Consider the following 24,558-nt stretch of genomic DNA (forward strand, 5'->3'; position numbering starts at 1 on the left):
AATCTCCATCTATTTTAATTATTAGGGATTTTCATTTGCAAGGCTCTCATCACCATGTTGGCAACAAGCACATGTTCTATCAATATCAAGAAAAGGGGGAAAAGTGAAATAAGTATGAAACGGTCACAATCTGGGCAATTCTTACTGCACGTGATCTTAAGAGCATTGCAGAAAGGAGCTCTGCAGACAAGGGACCGCTGCAGACAGGGGAGCATTGCATATAGGGGAGCCCTGTATACAGGGGAGCTCTGCAGACAAGGGAGCACTAAAGCCAGGGGAGCATTGAAGACGGGAGCATTGCAGACAAGGGAGCACTGTAGACAAGGGAGCACTGAAGACGGGAGCATTGCAGACAAGGGAGCACTAAAGACAAGGGAGCACTGCAGACAGGGGAGCTCTGCAGACAAAGGAGCACTAAAGCCAGGGGAGCACTGCAGATAAGGGAACACTGCAGACAGGGAGCACTGCAGACAGGGGAGCATTGCAGACAGGGCAGCACTGAAGACGGGAGCATGCAGACAAGGGAGCACTAAAGCCAGGGGAGCACTGCAGATAAGGGAACACTGCAGACAGGGAGCATTGAAGACAGGGGAGCACTACAGACAGGGGAGCACTACAGGCAAGGGAGCATTGCAGACAAGGGAGCACTGTAGACAGGGGAACACTGCAGACAGTGGGGCACTGCAGACCGGTGCTGGTGGTACATAGGAGTTTCCTTGGCCAGGGGCTCTGTCCCAATACCTGTATTACCCCTGGGACTTGGCAGTTGCTATGGAAATATATTTGCTTACACAAAAACATCAAACTCTAAACAAATTAAAGACTTCTGGGGGCACCTGGGTGGCTCAGTTGGTTAAGCATCCGCCTTCAACTCAGGTCATGATCCCAGAGTCTTGGAATCAAGCTCCGCGTCAGGCTCCCCACTCAGTGGAAACTCTGCTTCTCCCTGTCTCTCTCTGCTGTGTGCACTCTCTCTCTCTTTCTCAAATAAATAAAATCTTAAAAAAAAAAAAAAGACTTCTGTATTGTCATATGCAGCAGAGCCCTTATCTTTAGGCTGTTAGGCTATTGGGGCTCTTCTGGCCTTTTCAAGTATGTTGATGTTGTAGAGTCTTACCCTTTGACCAGAGAAGACCCTTTCATTATCAGGTGCTTTTCCTGGAACTGTGTACCTTTGTTGGATAGTTGACAAATCTTGTGTTTGTAAGAAGCTTTGCAATTTTTCAAGTGCTTTGCTTTTAATAACTTCTGGCAATTTGGTTTTTTTTCTTTAACTATGGAGAATTAGGGTGGAGGGAGGGTGGAGAGGGTAGAGAATTTGCCCTAGAGGATGTGGGAGAGCTATAGCTGGAAGTAGAGGGTCTTGCCATAAATAATGTGATCCCCACATTGGTCTCATTCTGTATCAGGGCGTGGGGGCGAGTACTAAAGTAAGAGGTAGACAATATACACAAAGAACATGATAAGCAAAAGGGATAGCAGTTATATAGATATTCCTTTATCGGGGTGCCCCAAGGTGCAAATATATATTAAAACACAACATTTAACGTGGTTTAAAAAAATAAAGAGGAGAATAGGGAATTTTGAAACAGGATAGCTATCCACGAAAAACTTTCTTCTTATTCCCCAAGTTGCATCTGGGAGCTACTGACAAGAGAGATTTGCTGTGATAAAGTGCAAGGCTTAAAATGTTTTAAAGAAAACTTTACATGACTTTTGTATCATACTTACAGGTGAGAGGGGAAAAAAAGATACATTTAATCAGAAGAAATAATGTATGTAGCTTGCCAGACAGTCCATTAAGGAGTTCATCCAGCATGTCTTGAATTATGTTTTGTTTTTTTTTTTTCAAATTTCCTGCTTTATCTTAGCAGGAGTATGCTTTATTCACCATCACATCCCCAGCACCAAGCACAGTGCCTGACATAGTAACACTTATTTCGATGAATGAACATAAAGCTCAGGTTAAGTTTTGGTCCTGGTATTCCATTGAGTAACTTTGTAGATGAGACAAATAATTAACTTCTCTTGGTCTTAATTTTGTCCTCTGTAAAAGAGAGGGCTTTTGGTAAGATTGATTTCTTAAGGATCCCTCTGGCTTTAAAATTCTGACTCTAAAATCCACGAATGGAAAATGTGTGTTTACGGTGCATATGGTGTTTGGTTTTGCTTTCAGAACTTCTGTGCATAATCTCAACAGATTATTTTCTTCCAGCACAGTGGAGAGTCAATAAGGACGTATTACATGATGGGAAATGAGAAAAAGCAGCCGCTGAAGTCCACTGCAGGTAATTCCCCATGGGGATTAGATGTCACCATGAGCCGCACAAGTCATCTCAACTAGATCTGGTGAAATTTTCTCCCCATGCTTCTAGAAGTTTTCTAGAAAAGCTTATAGAAACTGGTCTTCCCCCTTTCCAAATAAAGATAATGTAATAGATCTTCTATAGAATATTAGAACAGTCTTTTGGCAGAAGGCTTGAGGGAAACAGAGTTCACACATTCTGCTCCCTTATGGAACAAATATAATGTGCGGAGAAATTCCCTGTAGAATTCTCTACATAGCTGTGTTTAAAATAACATAGTTGTTATTTTAAAAGTGAAGGTTTCCAAATTCAGCACCCTGGGGGACTTCTTTTTGGCATTTTGCTAGTGAGTAGGATATGTGATGCCATTAAGTTAGCCTATACCAAAAATCATTTCATGAAAAGACTATTCTAGAATACAACCTTTTTTTTTTTTTCTTTTCTGAGTAGGATAATGCTTCCCTTAAGTAATACTTCACAGAAGAACATTAATTTTCTGGAGCATGGGGAATCATTAAAAAATGATGCACAGTAAGTAGGTAGATTAGATTAGATGAATAGGATTTCATGTTTCAGAAATACTGGATTAATAAAACTTAACCAGTTTTCTTGATTGTGGGTCTTCTTGGAGCTTCCAACTTGTCATTATGCCATGTGGATCTCTAAGTGACAGGGGTAGAGATGAACATACAGGTTTTTCCAAACACATTTGCTTACGAAACCCCCTTCCCCCTCTAGAGTATTCTGTGGAACTTTGGCCTCATGGAAGAACAATTTGAAGAATAATCTATACATAATGACTGTTTAGAATGTTTTTCTTGTCAGAATTTTTAGTTTAGGTAAGGCCAAAGCAATTAGATAAAACTAGATATGACATTAAGAGAAAATAGCATGATTCTTGGCTACTTAAAATAATGTATTTGGAATAAATTTGTATTTTATAACTAGTTTCATTATTCACCATGGGGTATTTTTTTATGTCCAACAATGATAAGTCATGATTTCCTGAAAGTTAATTTACCCTGGGTTTGAATAACCAAACTGATAAATTATGAGTTGTTATTGCCTAAATTGACAATAAAGCTTTTTTTTGAGAAATATACTTTTAATTATATAATTGGTAACACATACTCCATTATAAATACTGTTATAATTTATTTTTCCAAAATTTTCCAGGCACGAGGTACACATTGAGGAATACATAAATAGTGAATATTTTATAATATAAAGACTAGTGAATTTATAAAAATTGACACAATGGGCAGAATGGAAGAGCATGGTTATTATTTTTTTGAAACAGTGATGTTTCTAGAATTCTTAAATGATACATCAGCCTATGTTAACTGCAACTTCTCGTGTTTAATGATGTTTACAATTAAAAGAATGCAATAGCAATATAAGAGTAACGATCATAATTAACTCAGAATAGATTCTTTAAAGTGGTTCAAAGGGCTTTTCATAATAAATTACTAGCCTTTAATCAGCTAATTAGTATCTTTTAGAATGTGAGAAGTATGTTTTTGTGTCATAAAAAAATTTAACCTAGATTAACAACACAAGTTTGATTGATCCAGATTCACTATACCAAATCTGAGATATGTCTGACGCTCCAGCAAAAGCTTTATTTAGAGGGAGCTGGGAAATCTTTGAGATAACAGGCTTTGGACCGTGCTATCTTGAGTGTTACATTGTGGAGTTGTTTTCCCACAATCTTTAAGTCTTTTTCAAACTATTTTGTGAATGAATTAAATTAGTGAAATATAAATAAATGGTCTCTTTTGGATTGCTTACCCAGATTAGAGAATGTTGACTTTAAAAGGTCACAAAATTGAATTTTGCCTGTTGGACTGGTATTTCCACTTGGGAGGCTAGTCCTGGCTGACCTCCACAGTTCCATCCATCCACTCACACACAGTCATGATAAGAGCGTGAAGTGTGGGCTAAATAGGGATGAGGCCTGGGCAAGGTCATTTCTGCCAGAACACCAGAGACTCCAAGAGCTCAAGGGTGCTATAGTACAGAGAAAGGGGGTGTCCTCGTGAATTAAAAAAAAGAAAAGAAAAAAGAAAGAGAGAAAAGAAGGAAAAAAATACCCTCTATACACAGAGTAAAAATGAGGGTCCTTGTATTTGAGGATGTAAAAGATGAGGCAGAAGAGGGAAAAACAGAGGAAGAGGAAGATGAAGACGACACGGTAAATGGGAACACACCAGCTAAAGAAGGCTACTTGTTCCTCTAAGCCGATCATTAGAAAAAATGTTTCTTTCCTTTGTTTTTCTGCACAGGTGTTCTTCAAGCCTGTTATTGAAGACCTAAGGATGGAATTGGCCAGAAAATGCACCAAGCTCATTAGTGATGTAAGTGACTTCAGTGATTTTTTTTTTTTAATTTTTCGTTATGTGTGTGTGGCATTATTATGCCATCAGATCATCGAGTTGGGGAGAAAACCCTACAATTATTGTTAAAACACAATAATTTTCCAGATCATGGAACTAAGTCCTGAAATTTCCATTGATTTCCTCAAGGTGACCTATATAGAGAGTATCTGTAGGAACAGGTCCCTGTGTTCTCAATCCAGAGCGGTGTCCCTTATGAATTTCATTGTCACTCGGGCATGAAATCATAAAGCATTGAAATTTCAGAGCATGTTCCATGTGTGAACTGCAAAGCCTTTTAGACTTTGTATGAGGGTAGAATTTGTGTCAGGAGGATCTCTGTCTAAACGAATGGTTTTTTAAAAAACAGTTTGGGGATTTTTTGAGGACTCGGATGAATGCAATAGTTCTTGAAACCAGGGGAAAAAATACATATTTACATAAAATGCATTTATAATTTGGGGTTCTTGAGTTACTGAACTGCATGGTGAGAACTCTGTGTGCTGGGGAGAGATGACCCGTGAAAAGTGAGTAGGGCCTGGGTCTGTAGAGAAGCAAGCGTCATACTAGCCATTTCTGTTGTAGTTAATGAGCAAAGTGATCAGAATATTTTGCACATGTTTGTTTTGTTTTCTTTCTTTCTTTCTTTTTTTAATATTTTATTTATTTATTTGACAGAGAGAGATCACAAGTAGGCAAAGAGGCAGGCAGAAAGAGAGGAGGAAGCAGGCTACCTGCTGAGCAGAGAGCCCGTTGCGGGGCTCGATGCAGGGCTTGATCCCAGGACCCTGGGGTCATGACCTGAGCTGAGGGCAGAGGCTTTAACCCACTGAGCCACCCAGGCGCCCCAACATATGTTTGTTTTCAAAGGAGGTCAATCTGGGGAAGTGGGGTAGTACGTTGGCATGTTCTCTGAAGTCAACCTGCCTGCATCAATTTAACAGTAAGGTTGGGGCAGGTTATGTAACAGGACTGAGCTCACTTCCTCAAGGGCAACATCTATTCCAGTTTCTAGAAGTAATGGTAATACGTCTGGAATGTTTAGTGAACTGTCCGGAACACGGTGAGCACTCAAGGGATGTTGGCGGTTATTAACTGCTACATCTGTAAATTACTTTTGTATCCATCCAGTCACATTTTATATATGACTGTCTCTTTGTGGCTTGTCGGAAAGAGCCAGAGGATGGTGGGAATCATACTCTTTCCATATATTTGACATGTAATGTAATAGAATTTTAAATGGAGTATTTCTTTGTGCTGTTACCTGGGAGTACTAAGCTATAGCACGAGAAAGTTCTTTGTAAACTCTTTTTTTTTTTTTTAAGATTTTATTTATTTATTTGACAGAGAGAGACACAGCGAGAAAGGGAACACAAGCAGAGGGAGTAGGAGAGGGAGAAGCAGGCCTCCCGCCAAGCAGGGAGCCCGATGTGGGACGCGATCCCAGGACCCTGGGATCATGGTCTGAGCTGAAGGCAGATGCTTAACGACTGAGCCACCCAGGCTCCCCCTTTGTAAACTCTTAATAGTGATGGAATGATGACCACCACAAGATTATCAGCCAAGTTAAGATTTCTCGAGGACTCTGTGCCAGGCTTTGCAGCTTCTGAGGTGGACTCCACTGTTTCTCTCATTTTAGAGGTGAAGAAACAAAGGCTCAGAGAGGTTAAGTATCTTGCCAGGGTCACACAGTTGAGCAGAGGGGCAAAGGATTGAGCACAAAGCCCTCTCAGCCTCAGCCATTCTGCTGTGTTTGCTCTTAACAGTAGATTTCCCTGCACAGTTTACCTTTACTGTTATTGATTACACTAATATTGGTAATGGGAATGCTACCATTTAAAACCTGAAGTTTCCTAACTCCGGAAACAGTACCTCTTCCAGGTGGTTATGTTTTTTATTAAAGGGTAATTGCGGATGAGCTAAGTATATTATATAAACCATTGGAACTCAAGGGGCACCTTCAGTGAGTAGGTGATTTTGTTGGAGTTGTTTCGGATAAGATCACTTTTCAGTGACTGCAGAACCAGCCTCATGGCGAGGGGCGTGGCCTTTACCATTTCACAAAAGCCAAGGCCATGTTATTCCTCTCTGAGGTAGGAGAAATCAAATATGTGGGAGTGATTTCTGTTTATTACAGATCTATGCTGCATGGCAGAATGTCTGTACGACTTGAATATTTAGATCACAGCCTCTGGCCTGATATATATCTGCGTACATGTTCACCTTCTGTTTCAAAATAGAATTTCATACTTTTAAAAATACTGTTCTTTTTTTTTAATTTTTGGAATTTGTGTATTTATCTGCAAAGAGTCGGAGCAAGTATTACTTTTGTCTCTAAAACAAAACTAAAAAGAGGAGTTTGTGCCATCGTTTTACAAACAAATTTTAATTTACATGTTCTGGATGAACTTTATGTATTGGACCCAAAAGAATTTCTAGTTTTTCAAAGTTTGGTAGAAAAGGTATTTATTAAGTACTAAGTGCTTTATCCACAGTCAGCGTCATCTGTGTCCTTATATGGAGCCGATGAACTTACGTGGGAGGTTCTCATGTCTATTATGTTGCCTGCATCACTAGGTCATTGTCTAGATGTGTGTTTGAGTTGTGTCATTCATGGAGCAGAAACAGACAGAAGTGGACGAATGGTTGGGGGAGTTAGATGGTAGCCCCCGTCGAGGCCCTCTCCTGCTTCTTATGGTGCCCTCGGTTAGTGTCCACATTTCATTAAGCACACGGGCTTTTCCCCAGGTCTCAAACTTAAAGACAGACCTTCAGGTCGTTTTGTTTGTTTTCTGATCCCTTGTATCCCAGAGGGACACCTGTGTGTTTACCGGAGACTTTTTCTCTGTTTGGAGGCAATCTGTTTGTAGCCCGTGTCACCCGGTGAAGCTGGGGTCTTGTTTGTCCGGTCTGCATGGGTGGGTCTTCATCTTGAAGCCGTGAGAAGCGGCCTCACATTCTGTTCACCGGATCACACAGCTAGGGAGCCACACCCCTGAGATCTGAAACGAGGTCCTCAGGACCCCCAGAGCATGGCCATCGTTGCATCGTCCCTCTCCTGCTGTGTGCGGGGCTCTCCTCATAGAGTACTGTGTTCTGTGGTATAAATGTTACAGAGGACTGGTCTAGAGATAAGCCTAGGAACTCACAGTTTTCCCTAGAAAGAGATGGGTGTTTTTCAGGTCAGGTGGCTTCACTTTGTGGGATCAGTGTGAGGCATTTTTCCGGGTGTTTTTTTTTTGTTTTTTTTTTTTGCTCTCCCTTGTTTCCCTTTGTATAACTCACTTCCCCAAATTACCCGGTCCTTTGAAGCCACCTCTTTTGCTTTTCTGTTAACCACGTAATGCTTTTTATTTTCCCAGATATTCTGTCTCTCTCTTTCTGGACCTATTGGCCAACTACCTAGTGAATTTCTTGAGTAAGTCAAACCTGTTAACTATATAGAGCCATCGGAATCAGAAATCTAGTAGCCTTTTGTCAGGCGGCCATAGGACGTATTAGGTTAAGGGGGATATTTTTGTATGTTTCTTGTCAATTAGGCATCCAGGGTTTCTGCGGAGCGAGTTTGGTCGCATCTGCCTGAAGCCTGTGATGCAGTGTTTTGGTTCAAACCGTTGGAGGGTGTTCACTCGCGTGGCAGCAGAAAGACATTTTCCAGGCAAATGAACATTGTTTGTTGTGGGTAAATCCTCCCAGGGCTAAAGGCATCGGGATTCTGCGGCTATTCCTCCCGAGAGAGCTCTGATTGTGTTAAGAGAACCTGGGATGGCAGCTTTGGCTCTGAGTGTCCCCCGCCCCGTTACCAGGTAGTGACGGGGCTGTGGTTCTTTCTTCCAGGGTTGGATGCATTGAACCAACATGGCTCCACTTGAGAGAAGACTTTCTTGATACTTTTGGTTAAGAGTGCCTGTAAAAGGAGGGGCGCCTGTGTGGCTTATTCGGTTAAATATCTGACTTTGGCTCAAGTCATGATCTCAGGGTCCTGGAATTAAGCCCCATGTTGGGCTCCCTGCTCAGTGGGTCATCTGCTTGTCTCCCTTCCCTCTGCCCCTTCCCCTGATCAAGTCTTTCTCTCTCTTTCTTCCTCTCTCTCCCTCAAATAAATAAATAGAATCTTTTAAAAAAAAGGAGTGCCTGTTGAAATACTCTCAGACATTTCTACATCTGTCATCCAAGTTCAGCCATTACCTGGGGTCATACCAAGTGAAAGAAAGACTGGGCTAAGAAGAGAAAGCCTCACTGAACTGATTTAACTCTAATTGTAGTTGAGACACGGTGGGATTAATGGGTGCGGTCAGAGCAGAAGGTCAATATTTGGGGTATCTTACTGACTATTAAGTCATCAACTTTGCCTACCTCCCACCACCCCATTAGAAAGTAGCTTGGATAGTATCTGAGTTATGAGTGCAGATGGCCACAAGTGACAGGAAGACCCTAGCACAGAGGCTTAACATATAGGTGGGATTTTTTGTTTTCACATAATAAAGTGTGGAGGTAAGGGGTCCAGTTTTGGTACGGTGGATGTTTTTGGGCTCCCAGGTTCCTTTCCTTCTGCTTTGTCATCCTGGGTATGGTGACTTACTGCCTTGTGGTGACCCCATGGCTGCTGCATCCCTGTAACTGGGGAATGGAGGAGGTGGAAGAGCAAGGTGTCAAAGGGCCGTGCCAGCAAGGTTTTTCCCTTTGCACCAGCAATACCAGGAACACCACTGGGAAGACTTCTACAAATGTCCTGTGGCCAACGCTGGGCACCAGGGGAGACCAATCACTGGCCAAGGGGAAGGACCAAACCATGCCTGACTTAGAGCAACTCATCCTCTAGGGCTGGGGCAGGGGTCTGGCTATTCTCATAAATACGTTTGAGTTCTGTTATTTGGAAAGAAGGAGGTCGCATAGGCAGTCTATGCAGTGGACAGGGCTATGGCTGTGTTAGGAAGTGGCCATCTCTTTAGTGATTTTATTACACCTAGGATGTTGTGTCCCTCATCGGTGTAGTTCCCGCCTGTCTGTTTTTTCTTTTATCCTGGTAGAGGAAAGCTAACACTATGTGGCATTCTTTATATAAAAATGTAAGATCATTTGCTTATCATCAGTCATGTTGTAAAATTCATTAGAAGTACAATAGGAGGGGTGCCTTGGGGCCTCAGTCATTAAGCATCTGCCTCCAGCTTAGGCCATGATCCCAGGGTCCTGAGATGGAGTCCTGCATCAGGCTCCCTGCTCCTTGGAAAGCCTGCTTCTCCCTCTGCCACTCCCCCTGCTTGTGTTCTCTCTCTTGCTGTCTCTCACTCTATCAGATAAATAAATAAAATCTTAAAAAAAAAAAAAAAGAAAGAAATACAACAGGAGTTACAATAAGCAAATAATACGTGTCTGTGTGTGTGTGTGTGTGTGTGTGTGTGTGTGTGTACCTTTTGGACAAAGACCAGAGAAAGGACTGGAGACCCCACTTAAGACTGTACTATTTGCCGGCACAGTGAAGGAAGTAAATACTTCATCCTTATCCTGTGCTCTCGTCCTGAACATTCTGCTCAGGTCAGAGCTTATCAGAGGCCGGTGGCCATTGCACATACCGCTGCAGTCAAAAATGTGACTGTGAGGGGAAGAAGATAGTGGCGAAAGATAAAAATAATGAGCCAAACTTAAGCCTAATGATAGGTTATTTTCTCTCACACTTAATTATATAACGGGGATACTTTTTTTTTCTCCTTAGGATCAAAATAGCCTACTATTTATCATACTGCCATTAACGGTTTAATTACTAGTGACTGAGGAGGGTGATTTGCAGAGCCCTAAAATTATGGCTAATCTCTGAGAAGAAAAAAAAAAGTAATTTAGTGCTCAGATAAGATAAATATGTTCCAATGTTGATTTCATGAATAAAGCAAATGTTTAATGTGGTAGGCGTCTAATACCTGAGTCACAGCAGTGGGAAATGGTATTTTGCAGTAACTTTGCTTAGATGTTCCTGTCTGGTCATACCTCAGGTTGAATTATGCCCCTCAAGTCAGGTTTACCTGTGGTAAAATCTCTGTGTAATGTTAGTGTTGCAACGTCGTGTTAGTCATGTCCTTCAAGAACCAGGTACATAGTCAACTAAACTCCACTTTTAGGTTGTAATTAGGGAGACCATGTAATTTATCATCTGACCTGGAACCTACCTTTTTTTCAGCGTAAGTATTTACAGTGTTGGGTAGATAAACATGACTTTATTACAGGGTGATATAACTTTTAGCAAATTACCTTCATCCTCTCAACTAGTCATAAATTTTGCCTCACCAGTTTTCAGATTGGGTGTCAATTAGCGTGAGAATGGGATGACATTTTCGGTCCTTGTCCATAGTTTCCTGACTTCAGCTCATGTGTTCCTACAGTGTCTCCCCCCAGAGTAACAATTCTGGCTTCTCCTCAAGGGGAAAGGAGTGACTCCTTTTACTACTGACTTTGAGAGAAGGAATGAGCATGCTCAGCTCAGCTTCTCTGGGCTTTCTCTTGTGCATCTGTTTACCCATAGTGTTCTGGAATGATCTCCTCCACCATGTGGCAAACTTTCAGAACAGGTTCTGCTCTTGTTGGGGGAGGGAAGGCAGATAAGGAGGCCTATGGATGCTCCTAAATTGGGTAAGTTTGATTTGAGCAGAGTTAGTTCATATAAAGGAAGCTCATTGTGGCCACTGTTCGAGCTCCTTCCTCTAATAATGCATGCATAGGTAATGATGCTAACAGTAATTTCACTTGTTTGATCTTTGCCTCTACTTCTTAATTGGTTCCATCTGTCCTGATGACTACTTATCTTAAACCTAGAGGTAGGCAGCTATGTTTTTGTTTGATTGTAGGCTTAACTGTTCAGTCAATGGCTTGAAAGTAACAATAAACTAGGACACTTGTCAAATGAAATGAGAGTGTTGAATAATTATGCTCAGCTAGCTGGGCAGACAGGATCCATAATCCATGTGCGCCCGCCCCTGTGATCCTTGATGATAACAGGACTCTTACTTATCTAAAGACCAGCCTTCCCCCCCCCCCCCACCCCGTGTCTCATCACCTTTGCAGCTCTGTGCTAGATGTCTCTGTACTTGATTTGGCTGGTTTTGAAGATCATTCCTCATTTGAGTATTTCCTTCAGAAAACAGACTTCCTTAAGTAATTCTTCTCTTCAAAAAGGGGGCATTAAAATGGTTTTTCTTCTTTCTCATCATCTGTAAATTATTCTCTCTTTTAGATTCATTATAAAGAAGAGTATAAAAAGTCTAAGGACAAGTGTACATTTGTGACTGACACTCCCATGCTAAACCACGTAAAAAACATTGGTGCTTTTATTTCTGAGGTAAGGCATCAAAACATGCAAAATGGTTTGCATTTTCATTTTCTATTTATGTAGATAAAAGTCTGAGCATTAAAATTAGAGAATAATATTTTTGAGAGTGCTACTGAGTGTTGGTAATAACTACATAATTATGTAATCCTACGCACAATGTCAATTAACTCTCTGGTTGATCTATTTTATTATATATGTCTATATTTCGACTCTGATCCTTTCATATTTATATGGAATTACTCTTGAAAAGAGATATTTTCTTAGATAAGTATAAAGTACTAGAAAAATAGTTTTAGAAATGCCATTATTTTATTTCCTTATGGGTATATTAGATAAAAATTGTTGAATATCATTTTGGAAATAAGTAAAATTTAGTAGCTGATTCTCTGAACATGGTATCTTTGGTAAGTAATTTTAGATCAATTTAACCTGTTTTTGAGTAGGATCAGTTCAACAGAGACACTTACTATGAAACAGAGAAAAGCACTACGTTCATTTTCTAGCTGAAAAATCATAGTCTCTATCTGAGAGCATTTCAAACTGCAGATTATGCTACATTAATAAGCACCATGTTAACAGTGATTTGAATCTGGGAGGAGACATTTCTGTTGTCTGTGACTGGATCACTTAGGAGAGATAAATTTGAAAAGAGGATGAATAAAACTATTGTAAATGACTGACCTTTAGTGTCTCATAAGTTATGTTGGAAACAGATCAACATGATACTCTCAGGATTACTTCCGCTGACGTGAAAACATTTTGAGGAAAACTGGCAAATTTTCTCTTCTTGAGTACCCACATCCAAAGAGTTGTGCGAACTCAAGGTTTACACAGGGTTTACACTCAATAAATCCAGGCTCACATCTGGCTCTGACTGGGGGTAATATCAGAATGTGGGAAACCATGGTTTGGTTGGTTTGCATTAGCTGTTACTTCTCCTGTGCAAAGATTCACTTGATGTTTGTCATTCCTAATTGACTCTTTTTCCAGAAGGTGTTAACTACAGAGCAAAAAAAAAAAAAAAAAATAGGCAATCTCTTGTGGTTTTTTGATCCTAATCTCTCCAAGAGAAATGCTAAAGGAGCATTTCTATTTATTAGTAGTGAATTTGGGGGATCACTTCGAGACAGTGCAAATTGGAGGTGGGAATACACAGAAACAACAAAAAAGGATTCTCACTTCCCACCACAGTTGTGGAAGAAGGAGGTTAAAAAGATTTGAAGGAGCACTGTCCTTTACATTCAAGCTCTAGACACTACATTCTACCAACTTGTATTTTCTGGAACAACTCAAGTGTCTCTTCTTTCTTGGGTGTTTCTTTGCTGGTCAAACATCAATATATACAAACGGATTTACTTTTAGAAACATATATAGGTTAAATTAGAAAAGTCATCATTATTTTCTTGAGTGGCTCCTTTTAAAGATTTTTCTGTGATAAATTAGATTTACCTCTCTTTAGAATATGTTCTTCAGTCTAGTATCTAAGGTTTAAATGGTCTTCAGGTTTTTAAAATAATTCTGTTTCTGAAGAAAGTTTCCTTTTATTTTCTTTCAATATTAACAGTAAAAAAAAAAAAGTAATGCTTATTAATTTTTTCCTTTCCCCCCCCCAGGCAAAATACAAAGGCACCATTAAGGCAAACCTCTCCAATTCTCTTTATAAGCAGATGCCAGCCACAATCGATAGTGTCTTTGCAAGAGAAGTTACGCATCTTCAGAGTGAGGTGTGGTTTTCCTAAATTGTTATATAATCATATATATAAAAATTTAACCACTTATAATTAGCACCTTAAAATATATTAATATTTAAAAATATATTTAAACATAGCAAAGTAGTAGAAAGTACTGGAAAAATAGTTTTTATCTTGGGTATCGCATATTGGATGAAAACTGGAAGCAGGGGACTCATGTGTTGTCGGTAGTCGTTGCCATGTCACAGAAATTGAAATGGATGGACACATTCGTTAGTCACGTGATACTGTTTTTCCTAATCCCATTCACAACTATTAATAGAACAAATTTCAATCTTGTGAGGACAGCTTACTTAGATTAAAATCTGACAGCAAATATTAAAGCTGTCTCTGATTTAGCACATGACCTCTAAGTGGAGGACATTCCAGTAGCTTATTCAAAGCCCCATTAAGAGTTAATGGTTTGGGGTGCCTGGGTGGCTCAGTGGGTTAAGCCTCTACCTTCAGCTCAGGTCGTGATCTCAGGGTCCTGGGATTGAGCCCCACATCAGGCTCTCTGCACAGCGGGGAGCCTGCTTCCCCCTCTCTCTCTGCCTGCTTCTCTGCCTACTTGTGACCTCTCTCTTTCTCTGTTGAATAAATCAATAAAATCTTAAAAAAAAAAAAGAAAAAGAGTTAATGGTTCAATTCAGGATCCACAGGTCTGTGCTTCCTCAGTTAGGCGAGAGGTTCCTGAATTTCTTTTTCTGTGGGTTGTGGATTTCATCTGGAGTATCTCAGGTGCAAGTGGTCGCTCTAGTGATTTCAAGTTGCAGATGAACTTGAGAATTGTCATCCTGTAAGCTCATTTGGAATTCAGAATAATTTCCCCCTTATGTACATTAACATAAGGAACACATAGTACATTTAATTTGTTGTATTTCTTCAAGCAGAATTTCAAAATAGAATATTTCACCTCTTTCTTGGTCATCTTAACTGTTTTGTGTTCTCCATAATACAGTTGTTTTGTTTTGTTTTGTTTTAAACTCTGTGAATCTGCTACGTGGCTCCCCTAAGTGGTATGAGAACAGGGACTTCCTGTGTCTTGTTCTCTTCTCTACCCTTGAGCTTAGCATCGGTCCTTGGCACACAGGGAGATAGTCAATAAATACTGGTAAAATGGATTTTGTTGAATGTGTTGATTCTCTTTTTTAGGAAGTATTTCCTTTTATGTAGTTTATATTCTTCATGCTATATTTTAGGTTAAAAATAATAATAGACACATAGAAATGCTTACTATGTATCAGGAGCTGTTCTATATATTCCACATATATTTATATCATTTAATCCCTATAAGTACTCCATGAGATAGCCCCATTACAGAGACGTGGAAACCGCAGCACAGAGGAGTTAAGTAACTTGCCTGAAATCACACAGCCAATAAATGGCAGAGCCAACGTGTGAACATGGATAGTTGGGCTTCAGAGTCTGGGATCTTAAACACACACTGTATCAGCTAGTTCTTACCATTTCCACCACTCCTTTTCTTATTAAACAAGTTGAAATCTTCCTTCAGAATCTTTTTAGTTTTAAGTAGAAGATGCCTAGGTAATTTTAAAATAGTCTGAAAATAAAGTACTCTCAAAAAAGACTGAGCATTGTTATCCTTTGCAGAACATCTTTAAGTACTTTATTATTACCAATTTAAATGTCCTCTGTGTACACAGCTTGGCAGTAAGCTGATCTAAGCTGTACAACATGAGGCTAAAAATATATGATACCAGCGTTTTGCATGGCTGACCATGACTAATATGTCCCCCTTTTTTCCCTCACAACATCTGGTCACCTAGCCACTTGCTGATAATATATGGACCACTTTGTAAAGCAAATAAGTACAACCCAACACTCGGTATGTGACAAACAACAATTATGTAAAAAAGAAAGAATTGTCTCTTATTTTTATACTTGGGAAGGTAACCTTGTCAGATATTTACATCCTCATTGCTGTGTAAGTGCAAAATTTTCTTCACCTTTTCATGGCAGAAAGGGAACTATAGTACATGAACATGTGTAGTGTAGGACGTAACGGGGAAGATAATCCACAGTGTGTATTGTGGAGTCTATCTTTTTTCTGTTAGCATGTGTTATGCTCTAGTGGGGTATGCCCCCTGCGAAATACGGGTATGTGCTCCCAACACTGCCCACCGTTGTAATTAGTCACTGAACTTGTTAGTAAGGAAACACCTGGATTCCGAATAAAGTATCTATTTCAATGGAATCGTGTGATAAAATTTGGATGTAATGTAATAACATTTCTTGAGGTTTGTGTAAATCAATTTTATTGTGGCTAAAATTACAATTCTCAGAGCTTACCTGGTAATAAGACTAGCAAGAAAGTAAAACTATTTGACGGTGTCTGAGAAAATGAAACAGCTAACCTTTTGCTGTGTCCAAATCATATCCGATTTGTGGTAATCTAAATTAGAGTGGTTAGACACATTCTGGAACCTCAGGTGTTCTGGATTCTAATGAAAAAATCTCCCAGACCAAGGACACTGGATCAAAAGGTTGTGTTAAAACCAATTTGCAAACATTCTCAGAAACTTAATCCAAACTAGAATGATACCGTGAGGTGAGCTAGATTAATGCTCCTTATAGAAAATGACTGAGGAGAAGTCATTTTAAAAAAGAAAGAGATGTGGAGATTTTAGGAAGCCATTTTATGAGATATCCCCCATGAAAAATCTTATAAACAAAGACCACAAAGAAAATTTCTGGATATGGACGTGCCATGCCATGCCATGAAGTGGTGAGATCTTCTCCCCAGGGCTATTTCAGGCAGGGGCTAAATTATCTCTTATCACAGAAGCAATACAAGGTATTACTCAGGCATCTGGACTCAGGAGATGTTTGACTGCCTACGTTTTTATCTGTGGTGGCTCCGGGGTCCGGCCTCTGGAGCTCTAGACGTGTCTGTGCTTGGGGACTGGCAGTGCACTTACTGATACAGTAGTTGTAAAATATCCTGAAGTTAGAAATGTATAGAGGTCTTATGTATATATATGCTATTAAATATACAAGATAAACGTACATACTACTATACTACCGAAACATATTTATATGTAAATCTGTAAGACAATTGTAAGTGTCCTCCACTAGTTAGATATCCAGTAGCAAGGCGACCTTGATTCTCAAGGTATGAAGAAAACAGTGTTAATCTAGGGAACTGCTACACAATAATGACAAATCCTAAGAAATCGAATTTATCAGAAAATGTATTAGCTTGACATAATTTTCCATTAGCTATTTTAAGGATGAAAATTAATATGATAAAGTTCAGCTGCCTCCAATTTGATGTAATCTTAATTCTAAAGTGGTGCTGCGTTGCAGCTATAAATGAAATGACTTTTAATGCTGCGAGTAGAAAATTACATAGCCTTTTAAAGAAAGAGTGCTTTTTAAAATTGTGCTTGATGACTCACCATTTCTATGATAACCCACCAAATGATTGGCTGTGTTGGTTATGTTTATAAAGTCACAAGTCATACAGACTAAACCAGGCACCCAGCAAAAAGGAGCTAGGTACACGCTATCTCCTTTATATTTAAGAAGAAGGAACAAATCTGATAAAGGTTTCTTCTTGGCTTAATAGACCTGGTCACCCATTAAACTCCTCCTCCATTCTCCCAAAATTATAATATAGAATGTAATGGAACTGACATAATGTTTTTGCCAACTTAAATGGAGGTCCTTCATGAATTTCTTTTTAACATAACTGATGGTGAAAATGTAAAGATATGTTCCTGAGAATTAGATATCCTGATGGATTAAATCAATGGACAGAGTCTAACAAGATGAGTGATTCCTGGAAAAACATGGGGGTCCTGCGTGTGAGTCCCTATATTCAACTAGATATGCAGGATTGGATGTGAGAATGGAGTGGGGCAGAACTGAATAAGGCTTAAGGAATCTAGGTGACAGAAATCTCAACATAGCTATCAGAAGGAAAACACTGTGATCTATGGATACATGAATAGTAGGTAGAGCACATAAGAGATCAAAACCCAGACTAAACTGAATAGTACTAATTAGGAGAGGTCAGACCATATCTAGAACATTCTGGGCATTTTGAGTGGATTAATTGGAAATTGGGCAAAGAAGGGCATTCACAGGTACAGAGTTTCAGGACCTTACTCCATGCAGATGGTCTGGAGTGCAGATGGGAGTCGTTGACAGCTGTGTGCCCATATCTGAAGTTCTGTCCACTGAACTAGACTCTTCTTACCTGGCCGCAAGGGGAAGACAGATTGGGGCTTCGTTAGGGGAGGGGATTTGTGTCAAAGCTTCCACAATTTAGAGACTGTGACACCCCAGCATGAGGTCCATTTCAGTAAATGTTTTCAAGAAGAACTTGGTGGGGGAGCCAGAGAAGAGATTTAAATATTGATAGTTGTAAGAGATGGCTTTCTTTCTTTATGGTAAGAGGTGATGATTTTATTTTTAAAAATTAGTTTTGTGAGAAGATATTTGCTAATGACAGTAGAGACAAAAGGGTGATATCCAGGATCTATAAAGAACTCCTCAAACTCAACACACACAAAACAGACAATCATATAAAAAAATGGGCAGAAGATATGAACAGACACTTCTCCAATGAAGACATACAAATGGCTATCAGACACATGAAAAAATGTTCATCATCACTAGCCATCAGGGAGATTCAAATTAAAACCACATTGAGATACCACCTTGCACCAGTTAGAACGGCCCAAATTAGCAAGACAGGAAACAACATGTGTTGGAGAGGATGTGGAGAAAGGGGAACCCTCTTACACTGTTGGTGGGAATGCAAGTTGGTGCAGCCACTTTGGAAAACAGTGTGGAGATTCCTCAAAAAATTAAAAATAGAGCTTCCCTATGACCCTGCCATTGCACTACTGGGTATTTACCCCAAAGATACAGATGTAGTGAAAAGAAGGGCCATCTGTACCCCAATGTTTATAGCAGCAATGGCCACGGTCGCCAAACTGTGGAAAGAACCAAGATGCCCTTCAACGGACGAATGGATAAGGAAGATGTGGTCCATATACACTATGGAGTATTATGCCTCCATCAGAAAGGATGAATACCCAATTTTTGTAGCAACATGGATGGGACTGGAAGAGATTATGCTGAGTGAAATAAGTCAAGCAGAGAAAGTCAATTATCATATGGTTTCACTTATTTGTGGAGCATAACAAATAGCATGGAGGACAAGGGGAGATGGAGAGGAGAAGGGAGTCGAGGGAAATTGGAAGGGGAGGTGAACTGTGAGAGATTATGGACTCTGAAAAACAATCTGAGGGTTTTGAAGGGGTTGGGGGAACCAGGTGGTGGGTATTAGAGAAGGCACGGATTGCATGGAGCACTGGGTGTGGTGCAAAAACAATGAATACTGTTACACTGAAAAGAAATTTAAAAAAAAATTAGTTTTGTTTATATGTTAATAAAAATTTTAAAAATAAATTTAAAAAAATAAAAAATAAAAATTAGTTTTGTAAATCTCACCTTAATCCTCTAGACAAGTGTATTACTGAAGTTAAATGAATGGTTAATACTGTTTATTAAAACCCATGAGGGGTTTAAGTTCATGAGGATATTTAATAAACTCATTTATTCATTCATTCACTAAACATTTATTACATTTCTACCCTCTGTCATTCAGTATGAGAGGCACAGGATATTAAAAGATGTGTAAGAAGATAGAGGCATAGCTCTCAAGGTGCTAGTATTGGTGAAAAGTTTTTCCTTAAATTGAGCTGCTATTCCTTTCCATTAAAAATTAAATCTTATTTTGTTCTTGTGACTACTCTTCTGGTTTTTCTCTTAAAATTACCTCCATTCTCCTGTGTCAAGTTATTCTAGTTCTGTATAATATCTTTTTATTATAAAACTTTTAATATATATTTACAATTAATTTTAAAATAAGTTATTCATTCATCCGTTCCTGTTTTATTTTTATTCATTCATTTATTGAGCAAGTATTTCTTGATCCTTACTTTTTGCCAGTTTGTATTCTGAGCATTCACCGAGCTAGGTAGTTATGTTCTCATGAGGGAAGAGAAAATAAGTAATCCTACAAAAATAAAACAAAAGTAACTGAAAATTGGGAAGAAAATACATAGGATAATGGAATAGACTGTGAGTAAAGGAATAATTTCTTTGTTGTCTTCTGGATTTTTTTCCCCCTAACTCTGTCATTGAATTTGGTTATTTCTACTTTTGAAGTAATCATTCTCACGCCTTCTCTCCATCCCAGGAGGGGACAAATTGAAATGGTAGCAATGGGTGATATTGGCATGATGCTCATTTCCCTTGCAGAGGACAGGCCTTGACAGATCTCAGAAATCTGCCTGCATGTTTTATTTTCTCCCAAAGGTTGGGGCATTTAATGAGCTTTATGTTATATTATAGCTGTGCCTACAGAAAGTCATTAACAATTAATCAAAAAATGAAAAATTCACCTTTAAATGTCTGGTCATTTCATCAACTTTGTCCGTTGCTTTCCCAAGATTTAAACCTTGGACATTTATGACCCTAAGAGTGCATAGATTTGAAAGGTTTCCCAAAATGGTCCCTGAGATTTAAGCTAGCTGAGTATGAGTGGGGTTGCAGCATGCCTGTGGTTGAGGACTGTTGAAATTAGCAGGAAAGAGTCAGAATTAGGATTCTAACCTGAAGCACCAACATTAAAGCACTGAGTATATTCTCTTGTCACAGAGGCTTAGGCAAATACGACCATTGGTGGTGGGACTCAAGTACACAAACTCCTAGCAAAACACTGAAATTTAACAGGTAGGAACGTAGTGTACTTCTGAAGAAACTAACAATGGTTTGTGTTTTTAAAGGTTGCCTATAAGCAGAAACATGATGCTGCTAGAGGATTCTCAGATTATGCCCATATGAAGGAGCCACCTGACATCAGACATGCCATGGAGGTCAATAAACACCAAAGTAACGTAAGGACACCATCTCCCATGATTTTCTGGGAAATCGCGGTTACCCACATCAGGGCTAGTGGATATGTCATTGCAATTTACATATTATAACTCTCCTGTTCAAAAAGGACTTAGAATATCTTGTCTTTAAATCTCTCAGTTTTCAGTCATAAATCCATCTGAGCTATTCTATCAAAAGGCATTAAAACCTCATGGAGTATCTTCAAAGTGTCAGGTCCTTGGAGCTACTAGAAGTTCTGCTTGGGACCCGTTGGGTTGCTGGCATTTCCTAGAGTACCCTTGACTTGATGGTAAATCCTTCATAGTTTCTAGTCTAGAATTGTAGAAGAACTGGGAGAGAGGGCACCAGAAATCACTGGCCTGAGAAAGAGTCACTCACAAAGGCTAGTGAGATTATACCCCAGTATTGCCTCTTTTGGGACACATATAGAGAGCCAGTGGTCAAGGTCAAGACCCACGGAGAACATGATGGCAGTTGCTGCCTAATGACTAACTTAGCAGCAGAAACCAAGGAAGAGGAAACAAGCCCATAGAAAAGAAATTCTTTTCAAAGTTATGAGTTAGCAGATGCATCAAAACTTCCATGTGTTTGCTCAATGACCACCACTACCCTGGTGGCCCAGAAGAATAATTTCTTCCTGAAATTTCAGTGGCAGCTCATTTGTCTCCCCATTAGGAGTTCTCTGCTCTCTAAGAGGCATGTAGGAACTTTTCGTTAGGTTCTTTTAGGGCTACGATCAGTTCAGATAAAGGTGTCTGCCTTAGTTAGGTCAAGAATCTCCCTTTCTTTGGAAAGTACCTGATACAGCTTTGTCATCTCCCATGGACCCTATCCCACCACTTAGCTCCCTTACTGAATGGTGTTTTGCTGATACTCTGTCCCCCGTGCCTCAGCTGGGCAGTATCTCTTTCCGGGATGGCAACAGTTATCTGGTATTAATTTCAATAGATCAATGCTTAAGTAAAAAACAGAGTGAGGCTTTTACATTTTAACTCCAATGTGTAAACATATGCTAGGACCAAGACAATTTCCCAAGATGGTTTAACCCAGATGAGAGACGAGAAAGCTGCACGTCTGTAATTACCAGCAAGGCCATTGGAAGGGGATGCTTCGTAAGAACGGTTCGCTTATAGAGTGTCAGTTGTAATCAGAATAACTACCACTTAGCTAGCACTGCTGAGCAGCAGGAGCTCTGCCAAGACTCCCATTGTTTCCAGCTCTCACCAAATCCCTGTACTGAGTCCCATTCTGCAGGTGAAGAAAATGAGACGAAAGAGTCGAACTCCCAAGGCCACCCTTTTTGTTAGGCCCACTGCCTGCCTCTTAAAAGGCATTGGTTATTGGTCAAGATTGTGAATGAAAATTTTCAAATGTGGGACAAAATAGTTTATCATCAGGATTTAGATCACCAGATGCAAGGCGCTGTGGGGATGAAGGCATCGGGGTGGTCTGGGAGCGGCTGGAGAGCCTTACACGGACCCTGGGGAGGCCGCTTCCAACTCTATAATTCAATGACATTCAAATACGGAAGTTCCTTATCATAGAACTGGGGTTATTATTTTAACTCTGCCTTTTCTTTTAAAAGGTCTTTGATTGTGGGATTGAGGGAATAGAGTATAAAGGCCTTTTCTCTTCCATTCAATACTGTGTACTTATGGGAGAAGGATGTATTTACTTACACTCCTCTGCCTACTCGGCTCGACCTTCACATGCAAAGTTTGTACATATAATAGGATTTAGAAAGTGTTTAAGACTATTTACTCAGATTGAAAGTGCGAATGATAATTGTATTCTACCTGTGAAGTAGTTGATATTCCTCTAGAGTCAAAGCAATTAGAATAATACATTTGTTGTCCCTACAATATGAAATTTAAACAGAGGTCTCGAGAGCCTCAGGAAAGCAAGCACCTTTCCTGGTTTGTAGGTGAGGCTAGTACATCTCCACGAAAGATGAAACTCTGTCTCCCACAAAACTCCACTCCAGTGAAACCCATTTGCAGAGAATCTACAAATAGAATTACCCTTTGGTAATGTGGGATGTCCCTTTACATGCTGCCTATAAATGACCTGATTTAATTTAAAAGAAAATGTGTTGTCACTCATACATCTGATTTGCTTAGAAACAATGCATCTTTGCTTACCTTTTTATTTTATGTTTCCACCAAGGGCAAGTCAGCTTTCTGATATCTGTTAGAGAACCGAGAAATTGGACCAATGGCAGTTTAAAACCTTTTACGTTCTGCCTTCTTTCAGCTCAAACTTTTATAAGAACATTATCAATGGCCAAAGGGCACAGAACAGTTCTCTCCCTCAGCCTTTAGAGGCATGAATAGGCAGGAGAGGATGAGGAGAGGACTTCTGGGAGGGCCAACTGACTTCTCACCTCTGTGTAACTGAGAGTTTTAAGAGGAAGACAGTCCTAGGGGCACAAGTCTCTTCTGTTCCCCTTCCCCACCAATTCAGTGAACATAGAACAGGGTTGGAGATCATTTACCCAATTACCCTCCACTGTAGCATATAGTAGAAAAGGAATTTGGAGTCAGACCACATGTTGCCTGGATGATCTTGGACAAGTTCCCTAATATCTCCAAATCTCAGTGTTCCCATCTGTAAAGTGGGGCAGTGATATCTACCTCACTGGGCTCTCTCAAGTATTAAATGAGATGGTATATAGAAAGGGCTTTGCAGAAGGGCAGGTCTGTAAAATATGAGTCCTCTTTGGTCCCCTTCCAATCTTAAAGGGTGATTTGAGAGGTTAGGATGATTTCACAGTCAATTTGAAATAATTAACAGACCTTAGATTGAATAAAAGGCCAACTCCATATGAAATTTATATTAAGAAGCACTTAGGTCAGAAGGGCATGTTCAAAATGATCCCAAACCCATATAACTACCTATTTTGTTGATATTATAATCAAGAAATGATTAAAAACAGCCAATCTAAATCCTTTTGTATCTTAAGGGATGTACCCCTGCCAAATTCTTCTGATGTAATTAGAGAAACTGGAGATAATCTATCCTGTTATTTTCCCCTAAAGATGGGCTCAAAATGAAAACCCCAGTAAAACATTATTAGTTCTCATCAATCTTATCAGAGACACGAAACCCAATAGTTCTGAAGGAAGTCAAACAAATTTTGAACTGCCATCTTAAGTTTTGTAAGTGATGTGGTCTGAGTAGACTTGTGATGAAATTGGAGTGGTAAACTCCTCCAAAAGACCATATTGGTAATCAATTCAGTGTGCATTAGAAGGAAGTATTCAGCAGGGGAAACGAGATTTAATGTTCTTTTCAAGAATGATATATATATTTTCTTAGTGGTAGAGATAAAATTTCTTTTCCATCAGAAAGTGAAAATGATGAATCAGTAAAGCGGTACTGGAGAGGCAGTCATGGTTCTGTGTGGTTCCCTGACGTTACTTATGATAACAGCACTTTGGGAGTTAGTATTAAAATAGATACATTACTGCTTTGCTCATCTCTGAGACAGAAGAGTTAGTAATGCTCATTCTGCCTTCTTTACAAGATTTTGGTGGTGGTAAAATTAACTCATGAATAAAAAGATTATGAACTCTAAAATGCTTTTTATAAACAATGACAACAATAATAATGAGAAAGATGCAGTTCTGTATTTTACTTCATCTTTAAGGAGATTGAAAACTTTTCTGCCTTCTGATGAATATCAGATCCTACATTTACCTGTATATAAAAGGCATATATTCTCACATAAAAATAATATTTACTATTTATTTATTTATTAAAGACTTTTATTTTATTCATGAGGGGGAGAGAGAGATAAACAGAGGGAGAAGCAGGCTTCCCGCTGAGCAAGGACTTGATGCCAGGACCCTGGGATCGTGACCTGAGCAGAAGGCAGATGCTTAACCGTC

General features: G+C 39.5%; 1 protein-coding gene across 2 annotated transcripts in view; it reads left to right on the forward strand.

Annotated features, from left to right (window-relative positions):
• The window catches only part of LOC111155556 (nebulette), a 369,684-nt gene that overhangs the window by 256,819 nt on the left and 88,307 nt on the right, over window positions 1-24,558 (forward strand). The window contains exons 1-5 of one of the 2 annotated variants that reach the window (XM_022515772.1): window positions 4,339-4,500; window positions 4,592-4,663; window positions 11,904-12,008; window positions 13,613-13,723; window positions 20,557-20,667. The exons of the other annotated variant lie outside the window; for it this stretch is intronic. Coding sequence (XP_022371480.1) covers window positions 4,420-4,500; window positions 4,592-4,663; window positions 11,904-12,008; window positions 13,613-13,723; window positions 20,557-20,667 — 480 coding nt within the window. The 5' untranslated portion in view covers window positions 4,339-4,419. Of the gene's footprint in view, window positions 1-4,338; window positions 4,501-4,591; window positions 4,664-11,903; window positions 12,009-13,612; window positions 13,724-20,556; window positions 20,668-24,558 lie in introns of those variants that run through there. 2 annotated transcript variants of the gene reach the window in all.

Source organism: Enhydra lutris, unplaced genomic scaffold (genome assembly GCF_002288905.1).
Source record: "Enhydra lutris kenyoni isolate GAN:26980312 unplaced genomic scaffold, ASM228890v2 scaffoldscaffold42, whole genome shotgun sequence".
In the NCBI taxonomy this organism is placed as follows: Eukaryota; Metazoa; Chordata; class Mammalia; order Carnivora; family Mustelidae; genus Enhydra; species Enhydra lutris.